The sequence below is a fragment of the Podarcis pityusensis genome (genome assembly GCF_964106645.2).
Source record: "Podarcis pityusensis genome assembly, chromosome: 16".
In the NCBI taxonomy this organism is placed as follows: domain Eukaryota; kingdom Metazoa; phylum Chordata; class Lepidosauria; order Squamata; family Lacertidae; genus Podarcis; species Podarcis pityusensis.
The window spans coordinates 9,114,282-9,128,941 of record NC_138041.1 but is presented as its reverse complement, the minus strand read 5'-3'; the positions used below and the strand labels follow the sequence as shown (position 1 = coordinate 9,128,941).

Here is a 14,660-nt window from a genome sequence, read left to right as displayed (position 1 = left end):
TTCTCCAGAGCGATCTCGGCCCTGAATGGGAAGCCCGGACCTTGAAAGTCATCTAATCTCCCTTGCTGTATTATACTGTATTGATTAATTAGTGTTTTTATGGAGCAGTCAAGTAATTTCGTTGTCCCCGAAGGGGGCAATGACAATAAAGATATTATTGTTATTATTATTATTATTATTATTATTATTATTATTTGCAGTCCTGTTATTATTGCTATTATCCATCACCCTAAAAAACCCTGCTGCTTCACACCCCTTGTGAAAGGGAGAAGGGTTATTGTGTGTGTGTGTGTTGCTTTGAACTTTACAGCTAACCTCTCCCTTCCTTCTCGGTTTGACAGGGCTCCATGTTCTCACTGGCGCTCAAATGCCTTATAAGCCTTTCCACCATCATCTTGCTGGGACTCATCATTGCCTATCACACCCGAGAAGTTCAGGTAATGCCCCTGCGGTCCTATGAGTTGATGTTACATTGATTTCTCTATTATTATTATTATTATTATTATTATTAAGTATTACCAATTGCTTGAAGTTCCCCAGATGTTGTTGAACTACAACTCCCATCACCCCTAGCTAGCAATGCCAGAGCTCAGGGATGATGGGAGTTGTAGTCCAACAACATCTGGGGACCCACGGGTTGAGAACCGCTGAAAGGTTTCAGCAGAACAGCAGTCTTCTCTGGCTGGCAGTGCCTGGTGGGATTTATAGTCCAAAAACACCCGGAGGGCACCCGTGCTGGCGATGACTTTTGTGTATTTATTTATTTTTAATTTAACGCAGTTTATTTATATACCGTTTTTTAGCCTAAAGGGACCCCGAACGCAAGGAATGGCATATTAAAACGAAATACACACACAGTAGGGTGTGATAAAAGTGGCATAAATCAGTCAGCGAAATCACATCAGCTGGGGCACCCGCAGAGAGCTTTTTCTAGCTAGAGAACAAATGGGTGCTGTCTCCAGCTCTTCTTAAGGGCTAGAAACCCCGAATAGACTTTCGAAACCCCAAACAGGTCTATTAACATTTCTTCTTTATGCTTTGGTGAAGAATTTCATTCTCGCTTTTCTGTATGCCACCTTGGAATCCCTTTTTGAGGAACGGCAGCTGAAAGATTTGAAGCTGCAGGGTGGCTAAGCTGTGGTCTTCTAGGGGTAGTCTGTGAATATTGGCCATATTGGTGAATATTCTGGTTGGGGCGGATGAGAATTGGGGACAGCAACATTTGGAGGGCCACTGCCCACCCTTGCTTTAAATGAAGAGTTTTGTGGGTGCAGCTTGAAGTAACCCCAAGTCATAGAAGGAGGGGGACTGGAATGAGGCCTGACAACTCCCAACATGCACCAGCCTGGAGGGGCAATTATTATTTTTTAAATTTATATACCGCCCTATACCCACAGATCTCAGGGAGGGCAATAAGTGTGGGGAGGGGATTAGGACAGTTTGTCTTTGGGGTTTAAGCATTGCTGTGCAGCTCCTCCTCTCAGCCCATTGACGCCATCCTGCCAGTAAAACCAGATCCCTCCCGGCCTCTCCCTCAAATTTTGGGGTTTCTTTAGAGCAGGGGTCAGCAACCTTTTTCAGCCGTGGGCCAGTCCACTGTCCCTCAGATCATGTGGCAAGGGTACCCCTGACCGTTAGGTCATGTCGTGGACGACTCTGGGGTTGCGGCGCTCATCTCGCTTTACTGGCCAAGGGAGCCGGCGTACAACCAGAGCAGCGCACGAAAACGCCGTTTACCTTCCCACCGGAGTGGTACCTATTTATCTACTTGCACTTTGATGTGCTTTCGAACTGCTAGGTTGGCAGGAGCAGGGACCGAGGAACGGGAGCTCACCCCGTCGCGGGGATTCGAATCGCTGACCTTCTGATCAGCAAGCCCTAGGCTCTGTGGTTTAGACCACAGCGCCACCCGTGTCCCTGACCATGTGGTAGGCAGGACTATTTTTTTTGGGGGGGGGGGGAAATGAACAAATTCCTATGCCCCACAAATAACCCAGAGATGCATGTTAAATAAAAGGACACATTCTACTCATGTAAAAACATGCTGATTCCCTGGGCCGGATTGAGAAGGCGATTGGGCCACATCCGGCCCCCGGGCCTTAGGTTGCCTACTCCTGCTTTAGAGAGCTGATTTTCGCATCTGTGTGAAAATATATAAAGTAAAACAATATGTGTGGATGTGTTGGGGGAGGGAGCTTTCCCTTTCTCCCCTCCCCCAAAATGCTTTGTGATCAGTAGGAAATGTTCCATGGACCCAGATGGCTTGAGATCCCATCCTTTTTTGGGGGGGGGTGTAGCCCAATGGGTGACAACTAGGCCTCTCTGGCTGTGGGTTGCCAAGGTTACCAGTGCAATTGACACGACTTCCTGGCATTTTTGTTTTTGCTGATTGCATGTTCTCCTGCCCCCTTCCAGCAGGCTTGAATCGGGTGCTCACAAACAGGCTTTGGGTTTATTTGGGGTTTTTTTTGGTGGGGTGGTGGTATGGGCACTAAACTAAACCCACAACCTTTCATGCCAGGCTCATCTTCCCCATGAGGCATTTCCTCCTCCTCCTCCTCCTCCTTTTTTAAAAAAAGTTAGACCCCACATTTGTGGATTAGGCCTTGCCTCTGAACATGTGCAGAGTGCCTCTCAAACGGTGCAGAAACCAAAGTGGGTGAGAGGCTTGGAAGTGGGTTGGGAGGGTCCGAATTCAGTGTGTGGCGATACCTGACATTTTTATGTATATACGAAGATAATTGGGTGGAAGAGGGGATTTTATTATTAACTATTAGATTTCTTGCCTGCCCTTCACTGTTAGTGAGGCGACGCCACAGTTTCAGATGGGCTTGTTGACAGCACTGATCAGCGAGTCCATCTTTGAAAGCAACATTCAGGAGCTCTCTTGAACCTTCCCAATGCTCCTTTGGAACGGTGCCTTTTATTTTATTTTATTTTTTGCAGAAAACAGTCTCACAGGCCAAATTAGGAGCCGCGTTGGGCTTAGTAAGATCAGTAGGCCGGACGTTCCCTACCCCTTTCCTAGTCCAGCCACGACTCGACTCTGGCTCCTTTACACCCCCCCACCCCTCAGCTGCCAATATTTAAAAGCAATGAAAGAGGAGCTGGGGAACAATTCACTCTGTTTTTCTTTCTTTCTATAGTCTGCTTGGCCTTGGCTTAGAAAATCCACCCCATTCCCCTCCGCAAACGAGTATACCCAGTGGTTCCCTCTGAAATCCACCCTTGCCAGGGTCACCCTGACCCCATTGCTCATCTCCTCCTTCCCCACAGATTTTATTAGCTCTGCAGCGTGCCAGGAAAGCGATGGGAGAAGGAATTACTCCTTCAGCTGTGTGTGTTTTCCTTGCTTGTTAAACGGAAACCGCTGCCAGATGGAACCGATTCTCGGTCTGAAGCATTCATGGGGGTCTTTGGGTCCAGGCTAGGTGTTTGCTGGGTGTAGGCGACTGGCATTTTTGGAGTCACACTCCCCAGCACAACCCCCATCTCACAGAGACTTCCCCTATTGCAAATCACAATTATTTCTGTGCATTTCAATGTTATTTTGTTGATTTATTGCAGGCATAGGCAAACTCTGGCCCTCCAGATGTTTTGAGACTACAATTCCCATCGTCCCTGACCACTGGTCCTGTTAGCTAGGGATGATGGGAGTTGGAGTCCCAAAACATCTGGAGGGCTGAGTTTGCCTATGCCTGATTTATAGCATTTATACCCCACACTTTAGCCAAAAAGGCACTCCAAAAGGGGTGAGGTTTTGCCCCTGCACCTCCAGATATCAAGCACAAAGTTGGGGGTGATTTCCAGAACCCCCCACCCCTTTTCCCAGCTCTAGGCTTGGGGCCGGGGAGGTAGTTTTGGGGGACTGATCCTGCAATGGAACTGTCTCTGAATCACTGCAAGTGGATCCAAAGCAACTGGGCTGCATTGTGATGTCATGGTAAACTGTGGTTTGTCATTTTGGGGTTGAACCTAGCTTCTACTGGGCTTGTGCCTGCCCCGCCCCCTTTTCACCTCCGTTTTTGAACAGTTTAACCACAGTTTAGGGTGTGGGTGCAATCTTAACTGTGGTTTGTTTGAAACAAGCTGACTTTGTAAACTGTGGTTTGAAGTTGGCTTGTTTCAGACAAACCACAGTTGTTTTTTTGCTTCGGGTGACAAGACACACTGTAGTTAATCAAAACCGGAAGAGGAAACCTTGAAACTTTTCCTGGTCAGACCAGCAGTGAGGTGGGGAAGAGAAAGAGCCCAGGGTGAAAATTGGGCTTGCTCCCATTTTGATAAAACCATGGTTTGTTGTGATGTCCAAAGGCAACAGCCTTTCTTACAGCTCCAAGGCTGGAAGGAGAGGGAGGGCTCATCATGCCCTCCAACAGAATTGTGGCCCACTGTTTCTGTACTTATGCAACTGCTTCATGGCAGGTAGGCATTCAACAGATGTAGCAACTCAGAATGCTGCTGCTCTATACCAAGAGAAGCTTCAGATTTTGAGTTTCTCCCCTTCAGACGCTAAAAATAAATTGTGTTTGAGAGATTTGTTTGTGACGAGCCTGCACACTTGCCTACGTCTTTCGGGCTTCTCGGAGTTAATGATATTTTGTCCGCTGAACTCCTTTTTGCTGTTGTCATTGCTGAGTTTTCTGTGTGCTTGTCTTGCTGATTGTTTTATTTTTAGAATGCATTTTTACATAAGCCAACGAATCTGGGAAAGGTAGCATATAACGTTTTAAATAAATTAAGCACACCCACCCAACCCAAATTTGTATATCTAGTAAAAGCTGCCCTGATAAATAAATAGATCCAAATTTGCCTGTGCCCATTGGCATACATTATTTTACTTCTCTCGGGGCTCTCGCTTCTGAAATTTCAACTTTTGGCCCATGTATTTTTAAAACACCTATCTTGAGGTCTAGAACCATGCTTTTAAGAAATAAAGAAAGAAATTGGATATTTCCGGATGTGGAGTTACTCATCTGGTATAAAGCCTGCATTTTGCAATTATGGGGTCTCCAGAACCATCAAATAATAATAATAATAATAATAATAATAATAATAATAATAATAATTATACCCCGCCCATCAAACATTAAAAGCTTCCCTAAACATCTCTAAGATGTGGGATTTCATCCTAATTGGGACCAGCCCACCCATAAGGCAGAGGGAGGCAACTGGAGGCAGGATCCGCAGGGACAGCAGATCCTGATGCTTATCTTTCTTCTCCTCCTCGTTCCTGCCGTAGATCTTCCCTCGCCCCCTTCTTTCCTGGTGCCATTTTGAAGTCTGTCTTGGGATGGCGCTGGGTTCTCCCGTTGGTGGTTTCCCGGCTCGTTCCTCCCAGCATTCCTCTGCTTCCAACCATGACAGTGGCTGTGTTCTGCCAGCATGGCCAGAGGCAGCAATGATTCTGAATGAATACCAGTTGCTCTTGTGCCTTTCTAAACCTCTTTTTCCAATAAGGGCATGCTGTCTGCCTCTCCTGTTTCAGTGCCGCCACCAGCTCTCCCTCGGGGCTAGTCTGACGGCTGTTAACGGATTGCAGCTCTCTTTAGAGGGACATGTTCTGTTTGGGAGTTTGCTGTCCGTATCAATTTGGAGCGAGCCTGCTCCCGTGTCGTTGGGGGCGGAATTGGGGGCACATTTGTCCGTTGTCAGGCAGCTGTCAGCGGTCCTAAGACCTAATGGAGAAGTGAAAGACTGTAGGGGTGGGAGTGCGGAGTAAACCCTCGACACCATGGACTGGCTGGATGCAGAGGAGAGGTGGGATGCTCCAGCTGGGGAACCCCCAAAGGAAGAAGACTTAGAGCTTGGGGATGGGTGGTGGGACTGTTAAGCTGTGGGCGAACATATCAGACGACACAGCGATTCTTCAAACAGCTCTTGTTTATTCACAGGCCAGAACAGAACTGAACTGAGGAGCTCAGTCAGCCTGCTTATATAGAGCTCCACTACAACGTAACTGTAGCAACTCTCTAAAACTATCCAATCACTGAACGTCACTTTCGATCCTTCATTTGCATACAAACTATCCAATCACTGAACGTCACTTTTGATCCTTCATTTGCATAACTATCTACAGTATCCCCCTGCTGGCCCAGGGTGAGAACTTCAGTACATAACAGGGACGACGATAGGTGGTCAGAGGGAGAAGACAGGGAGGAGGTGTTGCCCGAAGCTGAAGAGGTAACAGGGTTTAGTGAGCAGGGAGAATCTGTGGCAGAGAGGAGGCCCGAAACAGAAGCAGTAGCAGGAGAGAGGCCAAGAGGCAGATATGAGTCTGGCTGGCGAAGAAACATGGGTGTCTCCCGCCTCGCCCCGTCTCCCAGGACCAGAGGAGGTATGAAGTGGGAGGAGCAAAGGCAGGTGTGCTGGCATAATCTCAGATTGCTTGTGAAGGACTGGGGAAGGAGTAGATTGAGGCAGCTGTGGGAAGGGGGGGCGTGGATCTTCAGCCTCCATAACTGCCTCGTAGGGGCAAGACCTACCAAGAAGAATCGCTGTGCTCATTAGGCTTGGTCCTCCTGAGCAGACGTTGTTTCTTCTAATAAAGAGTTGTGTTCACTTACTCCATGGGGTTTGTTGTTGGCTCGCTTCTGACCCTTAGGGTGGTCTTTCTCTCTCTCTCTACAGTGGTACCTTGGTTTCCGAACAGCTTAGTTCTCGAACAACTTGGAACCTGAACACAGCAAACCCGGAAGTGACAGTTCCGGTTTGCGAACTTTTTTTCGGAAGCTGAATCTGCTCCGTTTTTAGTATTCTGCTTCCGATTAGAGTATTCCTCTTCCTGTCTGAGTGTTCCATTTCCGATTAGATATTTGGAGCTTATATTTGGTGCTTTTGTTTTTGCGGCTTTTTCGGTTAATTTGTTTTTGTGACTGTGTAGAACCCAGTTCAGCTACTGATTGATTGATTGTGTGACTGAAGAAATGGATAAAAGCTGCAAAGCCAAGAGAACCACTAACAGAGCAGCAATAGAGGTAGTAAAATTCATGTTAAATTTCTGCTTTAGGGGTTGTTTTTAAAGTCTGGAATGGATTAATCTATTTTGCATTACTTTCTATGGGAAAGCCCGCCTTGGTTTTGGAAAGCTTTGGTTTTGGAACAGACTTCCGGAATGGATTAAGTTTGAGAACCAAGGTACCACTGTATATACCATAGATCTGTGTACAGAAAGTCTCAGTGGGGCAGTCCCCCGTCCCCTCAGCTTAAAGGATCTGGAAATCAGGAGTGGGGAGCCTTCACCCTGGGGCCAAATACAGACCTTGAGACCTCCTTGTCTGACCCTCAGGACTCTCCCTGCATTAGTTGCTCCACCTACTTTTTAGCCTCTGGCCCCACCCACCACTGTCATATGCCTCTCGGCCCCCGGAAGGCTGCCCAGGAGGAAATGCGGCCCTCATGCTCAAAAGGGTGTGTCATACAATCGTAGCATGGGGACAGCTTTGTTTAGCACTGCTGTGAATGGGGCTGCCTTGATTATTGAATGAGCTGTCAGGGCGACTCATAAAACCATGTTCCTTTGATGGACCCCCGTGGGCGATTTACCTGCGGGGATGGGAAGTCGGCTGTGCTCTAGGCGTGGGTGGCGAGGTATAAGAAACAGCAGTTTTGGAATAACACGTACCAAAATACATAAAATCTGTCAAAAGAGCAGTTTCCTGCAAGGCACCCAAACCCTCGTATAATGTGAAGGAGATAAATCATTAGTTTTATCATTAACAAAAGTCATAAAAATCCTAACACTGTCCGGCAAAGTAATATACAGTGGTCCCTTGGGTTAAGAACTTAATTTGTTCTGGAGGTCTGTTCTTAACCTGAAACTGTTCTTAACCTGAAGCACCACTTTAGCTAATGGGGCCTCCTTCTGCTGCCGCGCCGCCGGAGTATGATTTCTGTTCTCATCCTGAAGCAAAGTTCTTAACCCGAGTTAATATTTCTGGGTTAGCAGAGTCTGTAACCTGAAGCATCTGTAACCTGAAGCGTATTTAACCCGAGGTACCACTGTATAGGGACGCGGGTGGCGCTGTGGGTAAAACCTCAGTGCCTAGGACTTGCCGATCGCATGGTCGGCGGTTCGAATCCCCGCGGCGGGGTGAGCTCCCGTCTTTCGGTCCCAGCTCCTGCCCACCTAGCAGTTCGAAAGCACCCCCAAGTGCAAGTAGATAAATAGGTACTGCTTTATAGCGGGAAGGTAAACGGCGTTTCCGTGTGCTGCGCTGGTGCTGGCTCGCCAGAGCAGCTTCGTCACGCTGGCCATGTGACCCGGAAGTGTCTCCGGACAGCGCTGGCCCCCGGCCTCTTAAGTGAGATGGGCGCACAACCCTAGAGTCGGACACGACTGGCCCGTACGGGCAGGGGTACCTTTACCCTTTACCTTTACCACTGTATACCGTATTTTTCTGTGTATAAGACTAGGTTTTCCCCCTAAAAAAAAATGTCAAAAATTAGGGGGCGTCTTATACTCTGGGCCATCTCCTCCCATTTTCTTAAATCCGAGTCTCCAAAAATAAGGGGCATCTTATACATGGGGGCATCTTATAGATGGAAAAATATGGTATATATTGCTTGTCCCCTGATTACTTTCAAGTTATGTCAGTTTTTCTTGAAGTTGTGTAGGAGACTTTAAATCCCTGGAACAGCTCTGTTGGTAAGAGCACGAGACTCTTAATTTCAGGGTCAGGGGTTTGAGCCTGATGTTGGGCAAAAAAGATTCCTGCGTGGCCCTGGGTTGGACTAGATGACCCTCGTGGCCCCTTCCAACTCTACAATTCTGTGAGTGGTTCAGAGGGTGTACGACGCAGCTGCATCTAGCAGAGCCTGGTGTGGCCAGGAGCCTATGATCCAGCCTGAAGCTGGGATGGCTTGCACGCTATTGCACAGATGGCCTCCCCCTGCTGCTGTGACAATACACAGCCGCTCCCAGCTGCCCTTTCACCTTGAGTACACAGAGAGAAATCGGCTTCGTGTAACTAAGCATGAACCCGGCAGCTGCGGAGGGTGCTAATCCCACCTCCTCGGCCTGTGCAAAACATCTGCTTTCTTCCGCTCTGCTAGGCTCAGCTTCCCTTCCCGGTTTTTCTCAGGCCCCCAAAACCCAAGACATGGCGTTTTTGATACTGGTGGGAGCCAGGAAAAAAGGAGGAGAATTTGCCTTGTTGGCAATTTCCTCCTCCTTTTAAGAAAAAGATGCCCGGAGATTTCAGCGCAGAGTGCTCTGCTGTTGGTCAGGGATGCATTTCAGAAGAGGAGTCCAGAACAGGGGTCAGCCAACTTTTTCAGCAGGGGGCCGGTCCACTGTCCCTCAGACCTTGTGGAGGGCCGGACTATATTTTGAAAAAAAATTATAAATGAATGAATTCCTATGCCCCACAAATAACCCAGAGATGCATTTTAAATAAAAGGACACATTCTACACATGTAAAAACACGCTGATTCCCGGACCGTCCACGGGCCGGATTTAGAAGGCGATTGGGCCGGATCCAGCCCCTGGGCCTTAGTTTGCCTACCCATGATCTTGTCCAGGGGTCAGCAACCTTTTTCAGCCGTGGGCTGGTCCACCGTCCCTCAGACCATGTGGTGGGCCGGACTATATTTTGAAAAAAAGAAAGAAAATGAATTCCTATGCCCCACAAACAGCCCAGAGATGCATTTTAAAGAAAAGGACACATTCTGCTCATGTAAAAACAAGCTGATTCCTGGACCATCCGCTGGCCGGATTTAGAAGGCCATTGGGCCGGATCCAGCCCCTGGGCCTTAGTTTGCCTACCCATGGCCCAGAAGGATCAGGTCAAACTTTGACTGTCAAAGGCCCATCTTGTCCAGCATCCTGTTCTCCCAATGGCCACCTCGATGCCTCAACAGGAAGCCCACAAGCAGGACCCGGGTTCAGGAGCTGCTGGCCCCTACTGTGTTTCCCAGCAGCTGCGATTCAGAAACATTACTGCCTCTGACTGTGGAGGGAGAACGTAGGGAGATCCTAGCCATTGTGGCTAGCAGGCATTAATAGCCTTCTCTGCGTATTTGCCTAGTTAGTTCCCTTTTAAAGCCGTCCAAGTTGGTGGCCATCCCTGCCTCTTGTGACGGGGAGTTCCATAGTTCAACTATGCCTTGTGTGAAGAAGGACTTCCTTTGATCTGTCCTGAATCTTCCGACGTTCATTGGATGTCCCCATGTTCTAGTTACGGGTAGGTAGCCGTGTTGGTCTGCTGTAGTCGAAACAAAATAAAAAAATTCCTTCTAGTAGCTCATACCAATAACAAACTTAAAGGTAAAGTAAAGGTAAAGGGACCCCTGACCATTAGTTCCGGTCGCGACCGACTCTGGGGTTGTGGTGCTCATCTCGCTTTCTTGGTCGAGGGAGCCGGAGTACAGCTTCCGGGTCATGTGGCCAGCATGACTAAGCCGCTTCTGGCGAACCAGAGCAGCGCACGGAAACGCCATTTACCTTCCTGCCGGAGCAGTACCTATTTATCTACTTGCACTTTGGCGTGCTTTCGAACTGCTAAGTTGGCAGGAGCAGGGACCAAGCAACAGGAGCTCACCCCGTTGCGGGGATTCGAACCGCCGACCTTTTGATCGGCAAGTCCTAGGCTCTGTGGCTTAACCCACAGCGCCACTTGTGCTGTATAGCAGGCAGAAATTCAACAGGTTAAGTTTCTTCTGGTACAATTATGGGAAGGCGTGCCAGGATCCTCCAATGCTCTGTTGGTTTTGCTGTGTATTTTCCTTGTATTCCTTTCTGTTCCATAAAGACGGTTTAAAAATTTGCCAGCCAGCGTTGAGTTATGCCTTTTCATTTGTGGCTATGCATATTATGGCTGGCTGCAGTAATTCAAAATGATTCCTGGGTTCGGGGGGGAGGAATGTTTTCTAACCTACAGCCGCAGCACACCAGTGACAGGTGATATAACAACCAAGATGGAACAGTGCTGAGAAAAGAAGAAAGGGTTTCAAACATGTTCATTTATGAACAACAACAACAAATGAATAGATTGTCTCCCCCCAATCACTTTATGTTTCTTTCTCTTTTCTGCTCTTTCGGTGGGAGGGCGTCCATTTTGCATTAGAGTCTCACCCCTGGCCTGATCTAGAAGGGCTCTTCTTATCTTTGTATGTTCTCTGACTGCCCGCAGTTCTTCCCCCAGCATCCACTATTCAGAGGTAGACTGCCTCTGAATGGGGAGGGTCCATTCAGAATTCACTCTGGAATTCACCCTGCAAGATAAATAATGGCGAACAAGTTGGATAGCTTTGGAGAAGCTTATGAGTTTATGGAAGAAGAGACTATGTTCTCCCTTAGCATGCCTCTGAAAAACCAGCAGCTGGGAATTGAAGGGAGAGTTGCTGTTGCACTCGGATCTTGTCCGTTGTTGTTGCTGTTGTTGACGATGTTGATGTTGTTCTTGTTGATATCCCAGGGCAGGTTACAACAATTAGATGGATATTACATAGCTCAGAAAAAGGACAACAAAATGATCAAGGGGATGAAACAGCTCCCCTAGGAGGAAAGATTGCAGCACTTGGAATTTATTAGTTTTAGATAGAAAATCTGAGAGAGAGGTGACACAAAAGCAATTTATGCTAATATGCATGGCGTCGAGAAAGGGGATGGGTTTTCTCCCACTCTCATAACCCTAGAACATGGGAAAATTCCTTCCAGTAGGACCTTAGAGACCAACTAAGTTTGTTATTGGTATGAGCTTTCATGTGCACGCACACTTCTTCAGATACAGCTCATACGGTACCAATAACAAACTTAGCTGGTCTCTAAGGTGGGATGCGGGTGGCACTGTGGGTTAAACCACAGAGCCTAGGACTTGCCGATCAGAAGGTTGGCGATTTGAATCCCCGCGACGGGGTGAGCTCCCGTTCCTCTGTCCCTGCTCCTGCCAACCTAGCAGTTCGAAAGCACAAAGTGCTTGTAGATAAACACGTACCACTCCGACAGAAAGGTAAACGGCGTTTCTGTGCGCTGCTCTGGTTCTCCAGAAGCAGCTTAGTCATGCTGGCCACATGGCCCGGAAGCTGTTCGCTGGCTCCCTCGGCCAAGACTGGTCCAGGCTTTGGTGGATGGTGTGGAGGTTGCCGAAATGCAGGTGGAATTTCTCCCCAGGGGCTCCTCCCTGCTTGGCCCCAGGTGATGCAGATGTTATTGATGTGTCTCAGGTAAAGGTCAGGCCTCTGGGGGAGACGAAGCAAGAGAGCTTTGTTCCAAATCAGACATGTGATTGAATTCTGGCACTCTGCAAAAACGCCCATGGCGTTGCGATGCCGCTCGTGTTCCCGAACCTGAAATTATTGCGGGTTGGCATAGAAAGTTGGTGGAGGAAATATGGGAAGGCCGGGAGGGGGGATGAATGGTTGTGTAATTACAAGTCTGCAACAAAATGTTGCTGCGTTCTGTTCAGCAGCTCTGTTCCTACTCTCCCTGGTTTTCCACTCTTGACCCCCCCCCCGGCATTTAGCATTCTGTGCTCATTGGTTTCTCCGCCCCTGCAAACGGGTTTTCCCACCTCCAGATCTTTTTATTGTTACAGAATGGGTATAGCTCAGTGGTAGAGGATCTGCCTTGCATGCAGAAGGCTCTGGGTTCGATCCCAGGCATCTCCAGGGATGTCTGGGGATGTCCCCTGCCTGAAATGATGAGGAGCCTCTGCCTGTCAGTATAGACAATACTAAGTTAGGTGGGCCAAGGAAGTGGAAGATTGGCAACAGAAGGTAATGGAATACGCAGAAATAGCTAAATTAACGGGGGAAATCCGACAACAGGGCGATGAAACATTTCAAAAAGAATGGAAGAAAATTATGCTGTACATAGGAAAGATATGCGTGAAATAGAGAAACCAGTAGAATTGAAACAAACCTCATAATGTGCCATACAAATAACTTGATTGGAAAAATAACAACAATAAGTACAATGCAATTAAAGTAACCAATAGTAGTTGCAAATGATATATGGATAGACAATAAGAATTGTATATATAGAAGGATTTATTCATCTACAGACATTTTATGGACAAATGTGGAAGCAGAATAACTATATGTTGTTGTTTAGTCGTTTAGTCGTGTCTGACTCTTCGTGACCCCCTGGACCAGAGCACGCCAGGCATTCCTGTCTTCCACTGCCTCCCGCAGTTTGGTCAGACTCATGTTTGTAGCTTCGAGAACACTGTCCAACCATCTCATCCTCTGTCGTCCCCTTCTTCTTGTGCCCTCAATCTTTCCTAACATCAGGGTCTTTTCCAGGGAGTCTTCTCTTCTCATGAGGTGGCCAAAGTATTGGAGCCTCAGCTTCAGGATCTGTCCTTCCAGTGAGCACTCAGGGCTGATTTCCTTCAGAATGGATAGGTTTGATCTTCTTGCAGTCCATGGGACTCTCAAGAGTCTCCTCCAGCACCAGAATTCAAAAGCATCCATTCTTCGGCAATCAGCCTTCTTTATGGTCCAGCTCTCACTTTCATACATCACTACTGGGAAAACCATGGCTTTAACTATACGGACCTTTGTTGGCAAGGTGATGTCTCTACTTTTTAAGATGCTGTCTAGGTTTGCCATTGCCTTTCTCCCAAGGAGCAGGCGTCTTTTAATTTCGTGACTGCTGTCACCATCTGCAGTGATCATGGAGCCCAAGAAAGTAAAATCTCTCACTGCCTCCAACTATATATAAAATGAATAAAGACAATGCGAAAAATTTAGAGGTGATATAAAGAAGTCAGAAGAAGGAAGGAGGGAAGTCAGCTCTTAGGAACAAGTACAAATGTAAAATGTAATAGAATATGTATATGTAATATGAAATTTGTAAAACTAATAAAGATTATATGGGGGGGGGGAAGCTAGGTGGGCCCAGGGGTCTGCGGAAATTATAAGGCAGCTTCCTACGTATGAACTGTGCTACCTTTTAAGTTGTGTTAGTTTGCACTAGGGAAGTTTCTGGTGACAGATGTCCACTGCGAGAAGCAATTTCATCTTGTCTTCTTTGCCAACTTCTGTGAATGCTGCTCAGACAGTTACTTTTATCTGTCTTCAAGGGCTGGGCTAGGAAGCTGTGTGTTTCCAGACTCTGGGCTTTGCACAAAGCCAAGGATTAGCTTTGGAAAGGGGGCGGGTCATTAAAAGTCTGCAAGGTTGCCTAACCTCATCTATGCTTGCTGGACCTCTCCAAACGGCAGAACTGGCGTTGTTGTTGCTGCTGCTGTTGATTAAATTTGTATACCCACAGGTCTCAGGGCAGTTCACAACGTAAAATCACAATACAGTGGTACCTTGGGTTAAGAACTTAATTCGTTCCGGAGGTCCGTTCTTAACCTGAAACTGCTCTTAACCTGAAGCACCACTTTAGCTAATGGGACCTCATGCTGCCGCCGCCTCGCCGCTGCTGCACAATTTCTGTTCTCATCCTGAAGCAAAGTTCTTAACCCGAGGTACTATTTCTGGGTTAGCGGAGTCTGTAACCTGAAGCATCTGTAACCTGAAGCGTCTGTAACCCGAGGTACCACTGTACAAAAACACAAAAAACACAACAAAACAAAATTACCTCGTTGTTAGGCTGAGCTTAATCTCACCAAAGCTTAGTAGAATTAAATACAGCCTTTTGCTTCTCCAAAGTCCCGTTTTGCTCGTGCAAGGGATGCTTTCCACTTTTGTAAGCAGTTGATCTTTTA

At 47.5% G+C, this 14,660-nt stretch overlaps 1 protein-coding gene across 1 annotated transcript in view; it reads left to right on the top strand.

Annotated features, from left to right (window-relative positions):
- The window catches only part of KCNN3 (potassium calcium-activated channel subfamily N member 3), a 97,110-nt gene that overhangs the window by 19,745 nt on the left and 62,705 nt on the right, over nucleotides 1-14,660 (top strand). Inside the window, exon 2 of the mRNA XM_080984617.1 lies at nucleotides 342-437. Within this exon, the coding sequence (XP_080840743.1) occupies nucleotides 342-437 (96 nt within the window). The remainder of the gene's footprint in view (nucleotides 1-341; nucleotides 438-14,660) is intronic.